The sequence below is a fragment of the Ptiloglossa arizonensis genome, chromosome 11 (genome assembly GCF_051014685.1).
Source record: "Ptiloglossa arizonensis isolate GNS036 chromosome 11, iyPtiAriz1_principal, whole genome shotgun sequence".
Classification (NCBI taxonomy): Eukaryota; Metazoa; Arthropoda; class Insecta; order Hymenoptera; family Colletidae; genus Ptiloglossa; species Ptiloglossa arizonensis.
Window position 1 is genome coordinate 14542726 of NC_135058.1, and position 22539 is coordinate 14565264.

Here is a 22539-nt window from a genome sequence, read left to right on the forward strand (position 1 = left end):
GGTCGTTGGAAATTTTTCGATTATCCGGTCCCAGATTGTACGCATCCTGTATAAACGCGTACCATTCACTCGTATCTCGAACGAATATCTACGCATCTATCGTATCACGATGATTTCGATGGCACCAATTCCATACCGGTGATGCATATTCGAAGTGCATCGAAACCTGTGTCGAATCTAAAGAGACATTAATGTATCGATGTTTCTAAAATTGTTTCACCATTTGTATCAAGAATACAAGAGCCTTAGACACATTATTCAGATAAGTTCCGCTTATCTGCGTACCAGATTACTATCCGAAGTAAATAATACGTACTCGAGTAAAAATGCATTGTTCCAAAAATATAATCGAACTCATCGCCCGAACGATTCAGCGCAATACGTAAACGTTGAGGTCTAAATATCAATCGTCGGAGGTACTGAATCTCAAACGACCGAAGCACCTTAAATTACGTTAATTACATTAATTATGCATCGCTTACGCAACTATTTAATTTACATTCGACGTCTCGGCCTGTCGATGGACCGTTCCGCGTCGCTTTTGAAACACGATCCTACCGAGATGCGATTTAACGTTGAAACTTATTTGCACACCGTCTTATTAACGCGTAAACGGCAGTTTACTTGGATGCACGATCGTTCGTTTCTCATAGTAGCCGCATCGGGTCCTTGACTCTGCCACTGCGAGTAAGTAAAGCGAAGCTTTACGTAAGCACTTTCTATCCGCGAAGGCATGAAAACGATCGGTGAAAAAACGCTGTCTCGTGCCAAACCGCAAACGCTTAGCAATGTCGTGTCTACCTGTGTATCAAAGGGTTCCTTCCACCCGATCGCCTCTCAAATTTTCATCAATATTTCTCCAATATCGAATTGTGCGAAGCACGATATCGTATATCACCAGGCAGCCGAATGGTAATCGAGAAAGATTTTTTTTTTTTACCATTGTTCGAGACTTGGTATCCCGTGCAGAATCGGTACAGTGAAAAAACGCAATTTACGGACGAAAAAGCGCAATTTATGAACGGAAAAACCGCATACCTCTCGCATCGAAAACATCGTCCGGAGATGTTCTTTCCAGCTGCTTACCGTAGAGGATTGCGTAGCGTTACTCCTGCTCGCATTATTTTACGAACACCGATCGATAGAAACCCGTAGATCGTACATATCGCTTCTAGAATCAAAAGGTCCCCTTTCAATTTCATCGTCATGTATCGCCAACGTTCGAAAATCGATAACACTTATCGAATACCTGTCCACGGTGAGCTCGCTGCGAACAATTTGTTTGCAATGTTTCTTTTTACGCAGGTGCGAAGAGGCTACGGAAGTGGAGACGCATCATCAGCAAACAGCAGCAACAACGATGGGCGTCGCCGAGGACGAGACGCCGTCCTCTTTGACTTCTCATCCTAACCCTAACGTTAACAATCCCAATCAAGAAGGTACGTGTTCGAGTTGCAAGCTGTCTTTATTTTTTTCTTTTATATCGAAGTAATAGCACCTTGTTCGACCACGCGCTGTAATCGCGAATCGCGTTCAACGCGCGAACGATTAACGACCACGATTAAGGATTATGCGAACGATATTCGGACGATATTCCCGTTAGATCGAGGTAAAAGAATCTCGCGATACACAGAGTATAAAAAAGAACGATTGTTTCCGTAAGATCCAGATGGTTCGTGTAAATCGAAGCGGTAACGAGTTGCATCGATCTAGTATCGAAAAACGAACGCTTATCGAGCGTCGATGTGTAGCGTTAACAACGTAACGTTGATTAATTCGTTTGGTCGTACGTGCTCGCGAACGTACACCGTTTCATTCGCAGCGGATATCCACGGTGATTGGATGCGTTAGTATTTTATTCGCAGTGTACAATAAAGAGTAAAGGGGTACATCTGTGCGATAAGAAATTAAACGATCGATTAACAAAGAGTAACGGACGTATAGAAAGATAAGTGTACATTTATGGTACAAAGGCGAGGTACACGTTTCGTTAACAGGGCACGATCGTGTTCGAAATATTTCTCCCGGGAAAAGTTTTCAATTCGCTTTCTTCCTACGAAGATCCATTTACCGAGATTATGATGGAACGTTGGCGAGTCGATTATCCCCGACGAAGGCGCAAACACGTGTCTATTTTTCACAGTAAGTATTCTCGAATCGACAGAGAAAGCGAGCGTACTATATACATTACCGACCGTGTTTCCATTGTTATCGAAATGTAGGTCTCATTGCACGCTAATAATTTTTATCGACGCGCAATATCGATCGCGAGCCGGATAAAGATTCGCCTCGGGCGGATAACACGGTGAACGAAGAAGTTTAGACACTCGCGCGTTGAACGAAATACGGGCAACGACGAACAACGAACTAATGGTATATAAACATCCACGAGAAATAATGTTGCTTCTTCTTTCGAACGTGCCGTTTCATCCTTCGATCGTGTCGCTCGTTATTTTATTTTCTCCCGTAACCCTTCCTGTGACCCCTTCCCCCTTGCACTTGGCAGGATTATTTCGCCGTCTTCTTATAAATTAAATTAAGTCAGGCCTATTAGGTTTATACGCTTAGGGTTAGGGTTAGCCTGTAAAACAACTGTTGTCGAACATCGTCCGTTAGCTGTAGCGCAACTGTTGTCTTGTATATTTTTACGGTAAAGTAAAGACGTTGAACAAGGTGAATCGCGTCGCGCGAAAATTGTGGACGGTTTTTCGAACGTTTGCTTTTCGCTCGTAGATAATCGACACTGATCCGAGTAGAAATTCGATCGGTGAAGAACGTTTCGAAACGATTTAGAAATCGTTCGTTTCGTAGGCGTAAAAATAGATCCTTGGATGACTCGGTATACGAGACGATACGCGTAATAGAGTTATGCCTATTGTGTTTCGAATCGACGAAAAGACACGGGTACGACGCAGAGAGGGTACGCGGTCGTATTCGTCTCTGTTTCTTTGTACAGCGCTGAATCGCGAGTGAAAACAGTAGTGGGCCTTTTTTGTAACTACGCCAGCAAGATACCGGGCACAAAAGATATTGTATTTATTCGAGACCTGTCGACCTTCGGCGGCTCGTTCCTTGCAAGTACGCGCGTTAACTTTTGCTTACCGTCACGGATACATCAAGTCCGAAACAAACATTGAAACGCGATCGGTGTTTCGACGATAGACGTTGGCGAGTATTTCTCTCGACAACGCAAGATCCAATTATCTATCGTTCGATGGTACGGGAAAATTCAAAACGAAAATCGAGAAACGAGAATGCACAGTTGTTCGGTCTTTCTCCCGAGCGTTGTTTTTATCGTTCGTTAAAATCGTCGGACGAGTCGTACACCTTGTATCTACATTTCCCGATAGAATCGAATAGTTTCCACGTTCGAAAAAAAATACGACTGTCGGTGTCGATTAGTCCACTCGACGTTTAAATTACCCGCGTTGAAAATAAAACTCGAAATCGATGGGTTCGATTCCGAAACGGTAAAGGAATTTTCAATTCTTTTTTTTTCTTCTTTTTTTTCTTTTTTGGCACTAATTGTTCCGTCACTTCCAGACACCCTGTATCTTACGGAAGACAAAGAAAGGACAGGGATCGTTAAGTTGGCTACGGTGTCCGTTGGGTGAGAAGTAGTATTATTGCAGAGTTCTGTCGCATCGAGACTTTCCGCGGTGCTTCCGTGTCGGCATAATTAAACGAATTAATGAGCGCGCATTTTGCTTCTTAACTTCGTTCCGAGTTAAAACGCGGGAATGTGCAAGGTTAGCGCGAACCATGATTAACGTCAATCGCCAGTCCGGAAGGAAACTATTCGCAACGTAAGCGCGCCCATATTCGCTTACTGTATCTTTATACTCGTAAATAATTGTTGCACGATTGCGACTCACCGAAAGCTCTGTACAAGTCTCTGTAGAACTCCTTTTAAAAGAAGTAGTCGGCTCGATGAAACAACGTGAAAAACCTCTTGTTGACGCAACACCGAAAACGTTCACTTAATGTTATAAACGCTAAGCTATAGCTAATTCTCGAAGCAAATAAGCGACCTAATCGGCCAGGATTAAACGTGGGTAACGTTGGTCGTTAACGTTGGTTGATCACTCGGTTTTCTTATTACTTAAAATATTTAAACGAAGATTTTTAAGTAAACATTTATATTACAGCTGTTCGTTTCAAATCGGTTGGTATCCGTTTTTATTACTCGAATAAAATGCTCCAGTTTTTGATTTTCTCAAAGTTCGTGGCACGTTTGCGCCAACAGTATCGATGGTGGTTCGAGGCTTCGTTTGCATCGACATGCACGGTCGAGCGCGGTGGCATTGCAAATAGGACGATGCACACATCGTAGTCAAAGATAACTCCTCGTAAACTACCACCCAAAGGCGGCTGCATCACCTAATTACGGAATAAAATCGACTCCGGGGGAAATCTATCGCGCACTCCTATCAATTATCGCGGTAACGCGACGTGACGAAACAAACATAACGATACAACGATCCGTCGACCAGATCGAGTAAAGAAAATCGAACGTTGTTATTGCAAAAAGAGTTGCGGTTTATCGCGCGTGAAACTCTGAACACCGTTGATTCGAGAAACGTTGATTTTGACTCGTCGACTACCGATAATAGTCGAAGCAAAAAAAAAAAAAGAAAAAAAAAAGTTTCCATTTTTTTCGATGAAAGTACGAATCAACGATTTTGCCGGAGGACTCGTTCGAGTTGACGCGTCAAAATTCGCGAAGCGTAACGAACGAAATTTACGCTCGAGTTTCAATAATTCTCGATCACTTTCCTCGTCAAAATCGTCGTCGTCTCGCGATTTTCATTTTCTTTAACTAACTCTCCACCGATACAACGCTTCGGTCGATTCGATCGTTTCATTCACTTCTTACGACTGTTGATTCCACGAGCATGCCACTTCCTCGTTCTCTTCTCAGTTTTATTCAGTTGTAATGCATAACTTGTTTCTCGGTAGAATGCATAATTTTGCACTCGCAGTTACGCATTAAAGGTACGTTCAACTCGCGAGGCTGACTGGTTGTTAATAAAATACGTATCTTTTAATACAACGCGTGAATATATATTCGCGGTGAACGAACAACCACGGACTGTGCGCAAAGATTGATCTTCTCGTGGCTGGGCATCATCGTCGAGTGTCGCACTCGTTTTTGATAACGCCGGTATAAAACTGCACGCGCTTACTTTATCTACACAGAAGAAGCATGTTCGACGTAACAGCAAAGTTCGATGCGATGCAAATATATCGGACAAAGGATTCGAATCTAGCTCGGTGAATATTCATACGGCCGCGTCCATAAAAGCGTTTTAAAAGGCTTGTCTAAACGTTTCCACTTTACATATGCATTTTTCACTCCGTCGCGTTATATCTGCGCTATTGTACTCCCTGACTGATAACGCCTCGGTCGTTGTAAATTTTCTATTAACGATTCTTACTCCCGGAACACGGATACCGTTTATCGAGCGTAATTCTTTTCAAACCGTGAGCGCGTTTACGCGCGATACTTATCGAGAGCTCGGAAATTTTCAAACATTTCGAACTCGATGCTCCACTTTGGAGATTTTCACCTCTTTTTTGCCCGACGCTGCACACCCCGACAGCCAACGAAAACAATTGTGTAGATCGTACGTGCAGGTTGGCTAACAGTGCATTAAATTTTCTTTCTGGAACACCAGTTTCCTTTCGAGACTCGTTACGAATATTTTATACGCAATTTTGCTCACATTGTTCCACCCTGCGTGGTTATTCGTATCATTCGTTTTATTCGTTTGTACCTAGATCGTTCGTTCGTTATGAATTTTCTACGTATCACCGTCGAACGTATCGTGCAATAATAATAACAACAACAACAACAACGACGACGATAATATGTATTTCACGAGCTGAGCGTTGCGTCTTAATATACCGTGCATAAGATTAAGGTGAAGAAATATTAATATGTAGGCGACACGTACGAGCGGTGCGATAAACCGAGAAAGTTTATTATCGTCTTTTGATACGCGCACTACTAGGTACGTACGCCGTAACGCGTGTACATATACGCGGATAACGAGCCGGAAACAAAGTCACTGGTTTCTTCTGTTCGGTCTTTTCTCCGAAGAGAAGATAAATAAGTAAATTAATCTTATCGTTGCTTACCCAGACGTATGTACAGTACTCCGACTAAGGCAACGATCGTTGCCCGGGACCGCTAGATTTTTTTCAACGAGTCAGTTGAAAATTACTCGGTATCGCGTGACAATTCTCGTGGACGTTCATCGATCGGTACACTCGATACGTTAGCAGCGCGGCCATTCTTGAACCGACACGGGGTGATGCACGAACGTTTCGAGCTACTTTCTGACATTTTTCACGAACACGAACCAACTTCTCCGTTACTTTAAAATAACTTTTAGCCTTCGTATAGGCTCACGCGCATCTCCACGAACAAGATTCCATTTCTCTTCTTTCACGAATCCAAACGGACGTTCCTTCTTTCGCATTGGCAACGCTAACCGAAGATTCGAGATGCGGAAAAAACTAGGCACACTTTCTCGAAGAGGAGACGCTCCGGTAGGTGTTTATCTAGCCGACTACTTCCGCTAGTTCACCGCCATTATATTCGGCGATTCTTTTCTTCCTACGAAAGAACGGTGTTTTCGTAATGGCGTCTCTCGAGTGGCACTATCGCCAACCTAGCATCTACCTCGAATATCATCGACTCGAGAAACAACAAATTCCAGCTGGATTTTTTCGGTTCCATCGATCGTTCACGCGAGCAAACGACGATGGAAATTCACGGAAACCACGGCGTCTACACGCGATCCCAGAGCCGGAGATTCAACGAACTTCGAATAATTCAACGAATCGTTATTGTCGTCGTAAATAGGTTGGGCCCTCTAAATACAATGGAGTACGAGTACAGTGTACGGGAGAACGAGCGAATGTTGCGTCGTGACAATGGTAACAAAAAAAAAAAAAGAAAGATAAAGAAAATGTCCACTTTCGAGCAGTAAGTATTTCGAGACTGGATATTCCAATTTTACGATTCGAGTGCGCAAGGAGGGAGTGTTCTTGATTCTGCGAGATGGCGTATTCAGATTGAGCTTCTCGAGTATCGGATTGCAATTAACGTCATCGCTGCGTACCTTGCAAACAAACAATAAATCGTCTCCTTTCCCTCCGTTCGCCAAAGTATCCATTCGGAGTCGCCTCGCGATAAATTCCCAATTACGATTGTCACTTGACATTTGTTCTCGAAATTTGTAGAGATCGTAACACAACGTTGCACCGATTCTATTATACCGATACAGCAACGCGAGTACACCTAACTTTCGATTTACACGGTATTAAAATGACACCACTTCGTTTCGACAGGGTAGAAACGTTCAATGATTTCGTAACGAGCGATAAGATTTCGGTGTTACGAGTCACTTTGAAATATTTGTATTTCCATCGATAAAAATAGTTTCAGGTTCTCCATTGAAGACGATCTTGACCTTTAATTAACTCGCTCGTAATCTTAGATTTCTTATCCGATGTACGAGGGAGTGTTCCCCGAATTTCAATCAGATTTCGTAGTTTCTCTACGATTTTATTGCGCAAAATGAAAGATAACGACCGAATCGTCGAAAGAACGTGACAATTCTGTACACCTAGGCTGGAAAAGAAGTGCCATTAGTGTCGCGAACCCGATCCGTTTTGTAAACTTTAACAACGTGTACGTTTGTCCTCTCGTTAAAATAACAAGGATCCTGTCGCGTAACGATGTCGAATTAACCCCTTCGCTACCATGGACGCTTGTAATAAGCGCTCGATAACTAGCCGAGGCATTCGCGAACCATCGCCTTATTTGTTTGCTATCCGTTATCGAGGTCTCTAAACACGTTAAATTTGTTTTTCTATTTGGATCGACGCGTTCGCCATTATTTGGATCTCGGGTTTATTTCAAAGGTTTCGCGTTTATTTTGATGCCGGTTTTAAGAGTCCGTATATTTTCTATTTTCGTCGTAGACACCATCCGTTTACGCGCCCGTGCTTCTTGCAACGTGACATTGAAAATTCGTGAACGTTTTGTGCAATCGTGAGTTGATTATTATTTTCTTACGCGCGTACGACAATTGAGTTAAATACGAGCACGTGGTGGGCACAGGTTGTTAAAACAGCGCGTAGAAGGATAGATCGTAGAGAATTTCTTACGGACGGGTTCACTTTGGTCTACTCTTCTCCGGATCGTCTTTTTTTCCCGCGATGTGGAATAGGTTTCGTGGTGTACCCTTCCGAGGAAAGAAAGGTAGGAAACAGTTCGGAACGATGAAGCGTACCGTACGCTACACGACGTACAATCCGTTGCGTAAGGGCCATTGTTTTCGTAGCTTCTTTAAAAGAAATGGAAAGCGCGGCCAGCTTCCTGTAAATCTTCCCTATAATACGCGGAAACGACTTTCTTGCCGCGAGCTTCCGTCGTTGAAAATTAATCGATCTTCCTCTGAAAGTACACGCGTGAAATTCTGTTCAAAAAAAATTCCCGCCACCGTTGTTTCTCTCTTTCTTTCTTTCTTTCTTTCTTTCTTTCTTTTATGTAACTAATCGCACAGACGCATCATTATTTTCTAATTGTGCGCTATTAGGTACTTGGAAATACTGTGCTCGTTGGAACCGTGTGTCTTGGGTACTGGCGAGGTTAGTTCGATAAGCTTTACGATGCTCTTTTGAAAGGTAATTAAGTTTTTCATTTATTTATTATTCCCGTTGGACACCCTTTGCTACACGTAGAACGAAATTCCAATAGATAGTAACCCGAAGAAAAATTAACAGACGATAGAACTTCGTGAACACGAATCGTACGTTTGTATCCGTAGTGACTTTTGTATGTGTAGTGACTCCCTGGAAAATTAACAAAGACGCAAATTATCATTGTACGTTCGTTGTAGTTACGGTAAAGTAATAACTCGTCGAGGTGTTTTGGTGATAAATTCACCGAACATCCGTGTTCCAAGATTTTACCCTTTCGTGTTTCAATAATCACCTGTAACGAACAAATTATTGGATCGTTCGGAAAGTCGTTTCGTTTTTTTTATTTCTTTGTGAAAATGAAGAATTTTATTAAATCATATATTTTCCTTTTTGAATAACGAAATGACTTTCCGAACAACCTGATAATTTAATTCTACCGGTTATAATAATTCAAAAAAATATACTTTACGATTATTAATAAATACCGCTCGTGTAATAGATTCCGAGCATGTCGTACAATTCAACGTTATAGTCCCTGCAGTAACAATTTGCATCCGTCCTTGCTCTTTGTCCGTGAAAACGTCGAAAATAGTATTCAGCCCGATGTTTTTACGGATTTCGTTTCGTATCCGTTGACGATACGTGTGGCTTCTTGTTCGTTCTTTGTCATCGAGTAGAATGAGATTTGGACATTAGCGTATCAATTAGTCGTAGTTGAAATTCGTGAATGAATTTCGAATCCGTTGTTCTCGTAGAATACGAATGAATTCCGTAGAGTTCGATCCAACGGACGACGAACGATTTTTTTTCGTATAATTTCTTAAGCGTATAAATTATAATCAATACTTTGACAATAGCTAGATAACGATAAATAACGCGACTATGACGCAACACTTGTTCGCTCAACACTGCTCGGTTCGACACTTCTCGATTCAACACTGTCTTTCCTTCCGCGAAAGGACCAGCCCTTGCCACCTTTTCGTTGGCCCTGCTCCGACTTTCTCTTTTATTACCCTCGCTCGTTGCTCTCCAAATGTCTCAAAATTACGTTTTCCTAAATCTACGTTAAACCAAAATTACGATATTATATTTCTTTTCACTTCTACAATTGAAATTCGAGTTCGCGTAAATCATTAACATCAATTTACCCATATTTTGATTTCAGTGAAGTATTTACACGATGTAATTTTTCAATTCAATAAGATATACAATATTGACCAATTGATATTGTAATCTGTCGCTGTTGCGAGAAATTTCGACCCACTTTGTCGCTTCCTCCGTGTTGTTGCGATCCCGAACCGAATGGTTTGTTACTTTCCGTGTTGGCCGTAGGTCGCACCGATTGAATCGCGAGAGGGTTAAAGCAAAAAGGAGATTCGAGTGGTTCGATCGAAAGTGGCTGGCAGCATAGGTATTATCTGTTGGGCAGGTTTACCTGCTGTCGCCTGTTGGTAACGTAGATACCTTCGAAAGACGATCGACGAAGCACACCGATGCCGTGTTTCAGGAAAATCGCTGAAAGGCCGGTCGGTCTCTGGCTCGGCATTGTTAGATCTACCACTGTTGTTGCCACGTAAGTCCTCCTCCGACTGTGTTAACGTTATTAGAGTGGAAATCCTGCTTGGATGTATTTACGTGACCGCTCTACCGATTCTTTTCCTCTGTAAAAAATCACCCACTAGCCGGTGCGGTTTGTCGATCGAGCTATTGTTCCCCATAGGTAGAGTAATCTACAATCGAAGGGAAACGGTATCGATAATATCGTGGAAAGAATCGAGCCGTTAACGTAGCGCATTATCCTAATACGTGGCGTAATTCTTAATCGATGATTCTCGTACTTTCTTCGGTAATTACAACCGTACCATTGTTCGATGTAAGTTTGTACCTTTTCGTTTGTATAATAATTTTTCTTCCCTCCGAATTAACTTGCCTCGATATTGTACATTTGTAGACTCTTTTACTATAGTTTTCCACCTGTAATATTCGTTAGCGTTGTTACCGGGTATGAAAAATGACCGATCATATTTTCCACGTTACTGTATTCGTTGTCGTTTCTTTGCACGGTTGAAAGGGAACGGAATATTTACGGTGGAGAACCGTTTACCAGATATGCTCGCGAACATTAGAATCTCGACGAATATTAATCGCTTTTCTCCGAACCGTCGTTAAAGCTTTGTAACGATACGATACGATCGGTGTTTAACACGTAAACGTTCGCATCGCCGGTGTTGGAAAGAAGTAATCGCGGTACGGTCGGAACGAACGAAACAAGAAAGAAATATGTTAAACGATCGCGGGTAACGCGTACGCGCGATTCGTATTCGATCTCGCGGAGAAAGTACGGTGACAATTTCCTATGCCGTAGATTATACGATATATATTCTCGGTTGGTAAGCTAACAGTTCCGCAATATTTTCACCTGGTATGCGACACGTAGTGTGGAGTACTGCAGTATTTCAGTTAGGTCGGACTGCGCTTTGAACCGTTGCCAGCAACGTCTTCCTCTTTGTCATGCTGGTTTTACCTCTTCGTTGCACGAGCCTTCTGTAACCTCGTCTCTTCGTATTCGTTTCACCTACAGGTATTCTAGGTCAAGTGTGTATTTTAATGATCAGCGACGTTGACGAAGATTTTTTCGAGTTGCACGAGGACCCGGAGGGATCGAACGGAAGCCAGCCGCGTGGGTGAGCGATCCTCCGCCGATCTTCGCGGCACCGTTTCTTTTTTAAGAATTTTTCACCAACAACGCTGCCAAGGTGTCCCACTTCTCTTTTGCGATCCTTCGAACGAATATCGTATCTTGCCGAATAAAAAAGATCTTTCTTCGATTTCTTCAACGGAAACGAAGAGAACGTTTAAGAACGTCCACGCGCATGTTACCATTCGTGGAACGTAATTCTTCGAAATTGTTTGGTCTTCGAAACGACTCAAATTGCGAGAAATTGAAGCTTTACATCCGTGTAAACTGCTAAGAGCAACTCGATAAAAAACATTTTCCAACGTATAACAGAAGTTAATAGAAATACGGATTTTTCGAAGAAAAAAAGGTCCAAGAACAATCGTATCGTTACAAAAGCACCAGTCGTTCACGTTGACTGTCAGCTTAGAATTGTTCATTATTTCGAGAAAGTTTGCGCGCCGCTTAATCCGTACAATAGTTTCAAACTTTTCATCGTCAGTGTACGCGTATGGCGGCTCCTCGACGATTCGAATACAGCTGACTCTTTCCAGTATCATTTCTACACCGATTAATCGCTGTTATCGGAAAGCGTGCTCCGGAATCTTAAAAGGTTACTTTCTTTTTCGCGCGAAGAACAAACAATAGCATCGTTTCACTTCTCGTTTCTTCGCTGTCTCACCTGGCGCGCGTGGTTAAAAGCGAGCCGCGTGGCTTTGAAGTTGAAGAGATACCACGAGACGAGATGAGATGGAATTCGTGGAAGAAAACACGAGTCTGTACAATACCTATGCACAAAGTGCTCGTCGATATTGTCGTACCTTTCGTCTTCCGACGAGATAAACAAATTTCAACCTGAATGTCGAATTCTAATTAAAGCAATGTCCTCTCGCGAGATTTTGTTCATTTTTATAGCCAGTCATTCAAAACGACAACTATTGCAGGAAAAATTTCGATATCTCTCCTTCGAGATGGGCGGACGTCTCAACTGCTTTCTTTTCGAATTTATTTTCAAATTGTGAAAAAGAAAATGGTCACAGAGACCTCGATCGGACAAGTACGACGAACTGTCGTCACTTGTGACGTCGCAGACACGTACTTAGTACGAAAACGAGTACGCACACGAGTCAGGCTTCGATGGGAATATTTAATACCCGTTTCGAAGTAAATGTTCCCGTTAATGTCATTCGTACGGGAAACATTCGATTACATTCAGAGGAAACCGTGTACATAGATACCAAATAGAGATCTCGGCGTGGACTTGAGCGCGATCATTACCGCCTCTCTTAATACGGTTTATTTCCACGTGTAAAAACGGAAGCTACCGAAGAATCTGCACACGGAGGGCACTGTCCTTAATGCATTGCATAACCCAGCCTCATTACGGAATCCTCGGTGGCGCCTCTATTTTTGCACGGAGACTATCGTGCTGGCGTCCAACCGTTTTACGATTAATTACTGGAATCTCGGAGCTGCTCGTGGCTCCTGATCGACGACGCCGATCAACGTCCGCGCCTAGACATCTAGATTTTACCATCTCTTTAAACGCGAACCCATCCAATAACGTATGCTTATCGTCGCTCGCGGGACCTACCGCTTCAAACACGGAGAAATTGATTTCATTTGCCAACTTGACGGACAATCGTGTCCTTGTTACGTCGCTCCGGCTGTTTCGCGCCTTATTCGATACCATAAGTTGCGTTTGTTCGACGTTACTTCTAATTTTCTGCTCCGGTAGTGTTCTCGAGCTACGTTACAAAGTCCCTCGTTACGAAGCGATTCGAGGCTCGAGTCTTTGAAATTTTAAACCGTAATTTTCAAACGTATCGGTTACAAGTTTCGTGACCTCTTCGATACGGATATATTTGCAAGAATCGTAAAATATTTGGTGTACTTAAGGAGGCGTTTAACGTGAGAATTCACGCGTGAAAAGTATTGGGGAGAATGTTTGGAAAAGCGAGAAAATCCCGGATATAAGTCGAGTCTAGCGAAGCGGGTTGAAGGGAGGTAAATCGTTACGAATATAAATTTGATGGTACTTGTACGTTGAACCATTTTTCAAATTGTTCTTTAAATTCTCTTTTGAATATTTGTTGAATGTTTCGTTAATTCCGTGAATACAAAATACATCGGAATACTTTTACGAAACTATTAATTTTACTTGTATATTAATTTTGCCAAGAAATTGTTTACAAAGATAAAACGTGCAGTTGTGGGAAAGACGAAAATTTATGTAGATTATCAAACTTTTATTGCAAATTATTTTATCCAACATTGCACTCGCTAAAACGTCATTGCGTAAGTCTAATCCGATCGTACGTTATAATCTCGCGAAGCTAGAGATAAAAGTTGTTTTCAATCGTCTCACTGACATTATGAATTCTTTTCGGTGTCACTTATCTTTGAGTACTCTCACTGTTGCACAAAGTAGCACTTGCGGGCAACAGTTATAAACATTTATGTGATACAACTGTAACGTGAATGAATAGTCAAGGCGAATGCAATAGCGCCGTATATAAAATTCCTATCGGTCGGTTAAGTGAGCATTAATGTAGGCATATTAAATATCGTATATACTGCACACACTACTCGTACCCCTTTAAATGTATACGTTTCAACCTCGTTTTCATCGTTAACCAACTATATATGCATCTCGTTTGACTCAACGACATAACTGTACTCTTGAGTAACACGTTGAAAATTCTGTACAATTTTTATTTTTCAATATAAACGTAAGTGTCTAAAAGAAAATGATTTTTTCTATATATTCCAAAAAAACTAATTGCAATGTTTGCGATATATTCACGGTTACGCATGATAAAAGGAATTGCAACTTTCACCTCACCGGTTAGCAAATTCAACGATTTTAATCCGATAAAAAAAAAAAATGTTGAAATATTCTCCCCGTCTAACAGAAACAGGATCACATTTACCTTCCTTGGCATCGCAATGTTTATCGTATCTCGTATCGTAGAAAGCAAATTTGCGACTATAAAGCGTTAAAATTGTTCTCGATACACAATACGAGTCGTTAGTTGTCAAACTTGTCGCAATTTCGTTAACGTTTACATTGAAAACGAACATCATCAATTTGGTAACAAAATCGTCAAGTTCGGAGGTTGTTTCAATTATTATTGGGACGACGAAAGAATCTACCTGATTGGCGAGAGCACACCTTTACCTCACTTCCGTCGTTTAAGATCTCATAATTGTCGTAAAACTTTGCCACGGTTTTTACTCGACTTTTCGCGAACAATATCACCGTTACCAGTACTATCATTACTGTCGTCAAAGTATCGACGAATTCGACGACAAGGGTTCGCTTGGCGAAAATAAGACTCTGAAGAACAAAGATACACGCGACGTGCTCGATCCCATCGCTACTTTCATTGAATATTGTCGAACTCCGAGCCATCGGTCAAGGTAACAAGAGAGGAAAGTGTTCCTCAACAGGGCAACTGGCGGGAAGTCACCCGAGGCGATTCTTTCGTTAATTTCATCGTGTATTATTACCGGCTTGCAACAATAGTCAACTGTTTATGCACAGACACGAACCTGCGTGCACGAATCGCGTTACGAAACAACCGAAGCAACAAAAAATCAACGAGGTAATTAACAGAGGACTGTACGCGATATTAATTACGTTAAGCTATTGTATCCGTTGCAAATTTTCCAACATCTTTGCGTTACCGTTAATTTACACGGTGCTTGCGAATTAATTAATCGGTTAGTGAAAAAAGTAGTTACAGAGTGCTTCATCGGTCTTAACAATTTTTTACGCCTAATCTGCGAGACCGTAACCTAACTTCCGACCGACCTTTTCTTCGCTCGTTTTTTCTTTTTCAGCAACTTGCGAACGAACGTGTCGAGCGAGCACGTTGCTTTTTTTTTAACGAGATGTTGCAATCGAAAGAATATCAACGAATAAGCAGGAAGGCGCGGGAAGAGGCGTGAAGTCTCACTGAACTCGATCGGACACGCTTTCTGTTTTTACTTCGTCTTTAGAACGGGCGGTTACGCTCCTCGCTCGAATAATAAATACAACGACTTTCCATTTTCAACGCGAAACGATGTTCTGTCTATTGCAGAAAGAAATCGCGGGTGGACCCTTGCGAAATCTCGTCTTGGCGAACAACCAGCTCAGTCTCATTTCACCAGACGCTTTTTGTTCGATTGCCTTTATACGGTCCTCGACCACTACGCTACATTCTTGTTATACTAAACACGAACTTGTCCCGCGTGGTCGTTAATCTTCTTTCCAAATCCATTACCTTTGCATCGATCGAAACGAACCTTCGTGTTTTTATAGCATAATTAGTATCGCCTTTCAAAGATAACCACGCGTTACGTTCATCGTAGTATCGTACGATGTACCAGGTTGTTCGATAAGTTTTGTCGTTAAAACTTACTCATCGAACGGTAAAACTTATCGAGCAACCTATTATTTCAAAATACGCGAAGGAGCTCGAAAGGGGGTAACATTTTAATTGGGCACCGTTAAAGTGTAATTTAAGATGAAAATTAAAATTGTATTCGGATTTTACCGCCGTGAATTCTTAACTGATCAGTGTTCATAAATCTCAATGGAGAAGTGAAAATTTGTTGATTTAAACTGTTGCTTAATAACGGAAGGCTGCTTTCACTTGTCTACAAAACAGCATCGAAGTCGGAATAACTAGATATTTGATCGCCAGAAGAGATATTTAGCAAAATGATCCTCACTCGGTGTTTTCTCGAGAAACAGTAGTTTCTAAACTTTCGTGCCTTTTTAAAGAATCGATTTGACAATCGCAAACAATTTTGAAACGAAAAAGTATAATTTTCTTTATTTTCGTAAACGTCGAAAAAAATGCTTCGAATTTACCAGCGGTAGCTCGTCTACGTCTGCGTAAAATTGATGCAAAAGTGTATCGTTATTTCGATATAAATATGTACATAGGTCGCCGTCTGTAAACTAAGCCGTTGCTTTACTTCGGTTCACAAGTAAGCTATAGAAGATTCAAATCCAGGCGCGCTAGTATCGCTACGCGGCCACGATGTACAGGTAAACAAGAAACACATGCCCTTGCGTCAGGGCGAGAGGGGTGAAGGTAGCCGGGGAAGTCACGTTAGCTTCGTACTCATACAAGAGCGCGCTTCTGTCACAGTCACGGTGCGTCAGCTGAGGTGGATGCGCACCGTTCTTCCGTCCCTGTTACACCGATTTTCTGTCTCCTTCGTCTACCTGCGTTCGTCCATTCGAGATTGCCTACGAATCGTGTCTCCTCGGTGTATACACATCCCATATACGTGGTGTCGCGCAATCGTGGAAACGCGTCCTGTTAGAATGTCGGCGCCGGAGAGAGCCAAGTCACCGCGAATGCACGCAGTTTCACGGAGTGTAAAAAAGAATTTACAATTTGTCGGCGACGTCGTTTTGTGAAAAAAAAAGCGCCGTACCAACACGGTTATACTATTTTAAGTCGGATCGGACTTTTATCGCCGTCGTAACGAAACTGTAAGCTTCGAACGAAACAGTCGTACGAGAACTCGAACAAATCGAATTGAAATCGAATATCGATCGACTCGCAGTTGTTAACGGTCGTCCCGATGTTCGTTATTTATTCGATCACGGTTTGAGAATTTATCGTACAAAGTGTTGAACTACGCATAAGGACGCGAGATAATCCAACTTCGATCCGAGGCGATCGTCCAAGTACTCGAAATAGGACCTTGCATTCGTAGGACGAGTTGTTTCGCAACATCGAATCGTCAGTGTTTTTTTTCACGCCTGCCGTGAAATCGCCTGTATTCGCAGCGACGTTTTCAAGTTTGTATTCGCTAGCGAAAGAGTCGCGCAAGAGGGACTAAGCTATACACAAGAGCGGCGAAGAAGGAAGGAAAAGATAAAGAAACGGTTACGAAGTACCGAGTGCGAGAGGGAGTCGACCGAAGAAAAAGTACCGGTATGGTGGGGCGATATAGCTGTATAGCGAGAACGCGTCGGTAGTGGTAACGCGGGTGTCAGTGCCAGGGAAGGTGTACGCGTGCACGAATACGGGAACGCGCGCGCGAATACCGAGAAAGAGAGGGAGAACGGGAGAGGGAGATAGAAGGAAGACTACCGGTAGACAGAGGAGAGCGGTAGAGGAGCACGGAGAAGCAAGTTGGCAGAGACAGCGTCGAGAGAAGCGGTCGGTGGCAGTTCGAGTCTGTCGTCAGATCGGGAAACGAGCGACGTGCGATTAGAATCGAATCGTTGGCGACGTGTCTCCGCGTTGTGTTTAGCGTTCGTGTTTCGATCGCCTCCGTCGTATTTCTCCCGGACCGGATCGAATAGTGCGATCGAGACGTTTGCTCGCGACGTTCCTCAACATGGGTTAAACGGTGCTTTCTCGACCGGTAATCCGATTACGCCTCGCGCGTAATCTTCAACGGGGCTGTGTTTCCGAGTGAAAATATCAAGTGTGCGCGCTGCGAGTTCTCCAATTAGAAAGAAGTGCCCGCGCAGATTGAACGACACTCCGTATACTCGTTCTTTTTTTCTTTTCTTTCTCTTTCTTTCTTTCTGTCTGCCTGTCTGTCTTTCTTTCTTTCTTTCTTTTCTTCGGGCGCGTTTGTAGCGAGCGTGTGGAAAAATATTTGCTCGACCCGTTGCGAGGGAAAGGAGAAATGATAATGTGCGAACGTGGTCTCGTTCGAACCGAATGAATCGTGCACGACGACGTCGACGTCGAAGACGAGGACGACGAGGATAAAGTCGTTGACGACAGCGCGAAGAAACGCGGATAATGCGGCAACTACGTGACCGACCGAGCAGCGATCATCGATACGAGAGAAGATCAACCTCGACCTCGAAACGCGCCGCCGACGGTCTAGTCCCGAAGAGCTTGTGCAATCGGGGAATAGAAAATACCGAGGGAAAAATTATTTTGGTTGTTCCTACGTTAACCGTGTAGTCGTAATAAAGGAAACGTTTGGATACCTGGCGACCGCGCGAACGTCTACGAAGAGGTTCCTGCACTGGTTCAAGAGAAACCGTTAATCGAGCCTGGATCGGATCGACCGAAGTAGGACAAAGTGCAATAATCCTACTTAAGGAAGTACCTACGTTCCGTGTACCTTCTCCGGACGTAGGAGGCCAACGATCCTCGGAAATCGTTAAACAACGTTCGAAGGTCGTAGGAGTTGTTCTCGAGACGATTCGTCCGGATGATCGTTTTACCAGTAGCATAGTATTATGTAGGAACTGCAACGAAAACGAAGTACCTTGTAACGTACCAAATAAATCGATTAGATCGTCTTTCGAAGAGATTCACGGGATCGAGAGAAATAAGTGGGAAAAGCGACGAAGAAGCGATCGATCGTTGTCCAGTGTGATATATTTTTCTCGGTCTCCGTTTGCGCGAACGATAAGAGATATCGTAAGGAAAACCGTACTGGAAACGAAAAAAAAGAATAAGAGAAACGATCGGGTCGGTGTTGCGAAATACGTACGAGTGGTCCGTCGATCGACGTTAAAGACAGACGGGATTAGTAAGGATAGCCGCGGCTTTGAATCGATCGCGCGACCGACGACGCGTCTAGAATACAGAAAGAGTCGTTCGTCGTCGTCGTTGTCGTGGTGTGCGCAACAAGTTACGGGAAGCACGTGACTGTTGGAGGAGCTCGTAAAGCAAACATTCGAGCAGCACAGATAACGTTGGTAGCGTCGACCGCCGCGAAACTCCGGGCAACAATTCTCGCGCGTTCTTCTCTCTCTTTTCTCGCGGACCGAAATAAAAACTCGCTGGCCGAGTTCGAGGTGAGCCCGAGCCGAGAATCGTTGATCGGCGCCGGGTTACGAATCGCGGAAGCCGGGGAGAGAGAAAGGACACGCCATCGAGTGTAATTCGGACGAATTAATTTCTTCGTCGGTGTCGCGCGTGTCCTCGTCCGGTACGTGGACTTTGCGTGGCGCGCGTACACCGCCACCTCGAGAGCAACATCGAGACACGATTGAATATATATATATATATATATATATATATAGCGGATCGCTCGAGTGTCCGCTCGGGCGACGAAAATCCTATTACACAGGAGGGCGCAAAAATCTTTGAATGACTTTCCCATTTTGTGGCTTCATTTTCAACTCGTCCGACGACAGGACGAGACAAATGCCCGTCGCATCGGAAGACTGGGTGCCGCACCCGGCTAAGATAACCAGTTCTATCACTACCGTCAAAGGTGCCACCATCCAAAGCACGACCACAGCTTGGATGTCGCCGTACAGCAGAGCCTCGCCCTCCGAACGTCCCTCCTCGAACAACAACAACATCAACAACAATAACAACAACAATGGTGTTGTCATACTCGAAGGCTGTAGACCACCTGCCGCCACCACCGCAAGAAGATTTCTCAGATGGTTCAGCAGACTTGGACAACCACCGATGGGAAAGTCAGGTAAATTTTCGTCGTTCGTTGTCCAAGATAATTCAATCGTTCTCGTTTATCGTCGGACAGCTTCGATCGCGACGAAAATACACCGAAATGTACCTATGCTAGTGGATTCCGATTGGTCGAATGAAACGCTGGTTCGCGCGAATCTATCGATTTTTTCAGAGTGTAACCAGAATTTTTATACCACAGTCCCTCTGGTATATCAATGAAACTCGTGAGAATCGTAGAAGGAAAAAATACCATTATTGGGCACTGATTTCGTCGTTCGACTATGTTTCACCAGTCGAAACAACAAGAAAGATATTACAGTCGCGCGTGTAGTAATTTATTGATCGCGTCGAGGACGTAACGCGCGGAGTTATCGTAACTCGCGCAAATTTTACCATTCCGGTTTCGAATCGTTGCGTCCAACGTCGACGCGAAGCTACCACGTGGTAAACTATTTTTCCTACGGGTAGCACGATCGAGCTTCCACCGTGCAATATTCGTAAAATGTTTCCTCTCTTTTGTTACCTGTATCCTGCCGCGTAACAGATGTTTCCTTTCATTTGTTTATCCGCTATGTACTCGCACGCGAATAAAACGGTGCAAGGGAAGTGCTCGAGGAGCACTCGAGGTTCACTCGAAACAACGTGTTTCGAGGGATGACGTCGCGAGTAGATCGGATCGTCCTTTCGCTACAATTTCCTTCGATGTGTATCAACCCTTTGCTCTCGAGGCTTCTTTGCCACCAGAACGCCTCGAGAAAATTCTTCAAGTGGTAAAATTCATCCAGAATGGAACATTTTTGTATACTTCGTGCGTTTACGCTCTACAAGAACGTGATACTTCAATTCCAATTTGAATTCCAAACCACCGAGTTTTCCCGGATCTCCTCTCGAGTCCAAAGGGTTAACCCGTTTGAGTTCCAAGGGGTATCGGAGAAGAAACTCTCGAAAAAACAATTGAAACTCGTCAACGTTCTCGAAATCTGAGAAGCGCGATTGCGCTGCTTGGGACCGGAACGGTTAATACGAGTATCGTAGAAACGTTGTAACTTGTTTCTCTGTCGAGTGAATTTCTATTTCTTTCGAAGTGACGCGGGTAGTTTCGGTGATTAACGAAATTACTCCTCCGGTAAGTCGCGTTCGCTCGCGTCAGCCAGATCGAAAAGAACAAGATTGATGTTCCAGCAAAATAACCTAGGCGAACGTAATCTCGTCGTATTATAGTTAATCGTACGGTACTGTTAGTCATCGCAGGTGTTCCGTGCATATGGCAATGGCCATTAATAAAAAGACCGTAGTTACGAGGTTAACGCACACACGTACACACTCGCCGCGGTAATAGATAATTGAAGAGGAGCCGTATGCGCGCAATTAATACCAAAGTATGACTGTTAACGGTGGTTTCTTGCGATTGATGCAACTCTTTCCGTGTCTAAAATAGCGCGAGCTTCCTCGGCAGTATGTCGCGCGCCGAGTCCGTACCAATCGTGACGTAGCGACTTTACGTATTTACAAGGTGGCGCGTTTCGAGGGACAACGTCGCGTGAACGAGGAAAATGTTTCGTACCTTCGTGACGCGAAAATTGTACGCTCGCGCGCAATATTTGGGTCGCGTACGAAAGGTAAAATTTACGAAAAGGTAACGAAAACAAAACTCGCTCGCGACCTTGAAAAAAATGACCACTTTTTCGTAACTCGACCGTCGCGCGACCGAGATATTTCGCGTGCGTAGACAACGAGATACTTGGTTGGATCGTAAAATTAAATCTTTTCGATCGTCTCTTGCGAAACGTCCACGCGTATACCGGTTGGAACGAAGAGAAGTATTCCGATCGTTGAACAATAGCTAACCGTGTAACGATACCTATCGAGATATTATATTCGCAAAATACGTATATTCCGTATTTGGTTTTCGATATTGGTTATCATCTTACTGTTGAACCAAACGGTGAACCAAAAGATTGAAAGAGTCGGCTGGTAAAGTAAGCAGAAAAACGAAGAAAAAGTGAATCGTTGCGCAAGCTTGTGACAAGGGGAAGAAAATTCTTACGAAATGTTAAAAAGTAATTAAATCGATACGAAACGGAAAGTCTCGAGCGCGATCGAACGATGTCTCGAACTCTGGTGTCCACTGGTACGCTGGCGTGACGCAACGCGGGGATCGCTTTTGGCGGGAGAATATGAAAGTACTTCTAGCGTCGTTATAAATATCGCGGACGTAACGAACGCTCGACGCGCGGCGGCGCGTTTTGTTTGCCTTGGGAGTTTTCGCGTTTTCTCCGTTGCAAATAATTAAGCGACGCGTAGCACGCGGAATGGCCGGCCGCAGCCGTGCCTTTGTTTCCACGCGTAAAATCTCTGCAACGATCAGTGTCAAGTTCCTGGTATTTAACGATGCGTCGAGTATTTGGTGCAACATACTCGGGCTACCGTGACGAACGCAGAATCGTATTAACGGGTCTTCCATTGTACGATCCATCAACAGGAGGCTATACCTTTCCAGTGGGTTTTACCAACCTATACGCGCAAAAGGAAGTTGCATCGCGGACGACTCATTGACTTTCAAAAATTCCACTCCCCCTGGCATTTTTTTTAACCTCGTGTCGAGTAGCGTTTGCATAACGCTTTTAATCCCGCTCGCCCCCACCCTTCCGAGGACGCGTGGCTCTCGTTCCTCCGAGTTCCTCGCGACCTTAAAGTTCGTCCGCGGCGATTCGAAATTGACCGTTACCGCTAGCT

General features: G+C 43.6%; 1 protein-coding gene across 4 annotated transcripts in view; it reads left to right on the forward strand.

The window, feature by feature from the left end:
- The window catches only part of Trc (Serine/threonine-protein kinase tricornered), a 91977-nt gene that overhangs the window by 6691 nt on the left and 62747 nt on the right, over positions 1–22539 (forward strand). For 2 of the 4 annotated variants that reach the window (XM_076323111.1, XM_076323113.1), the window contains exon 2: positions 1306–1439. In XM_076323111.1, the coding sequence (XP_076179226.1) occupies positions 1306–1439 (134 nt within the window). Of the gene's footprint in view, positions 1–1305; positions 1440–19316; positions 19817–22539 lie in introns of those variants that run through there. The other 2 variants (XM_076323110.1, XM_076323112.1) reach the window with 2 other exon arrangements.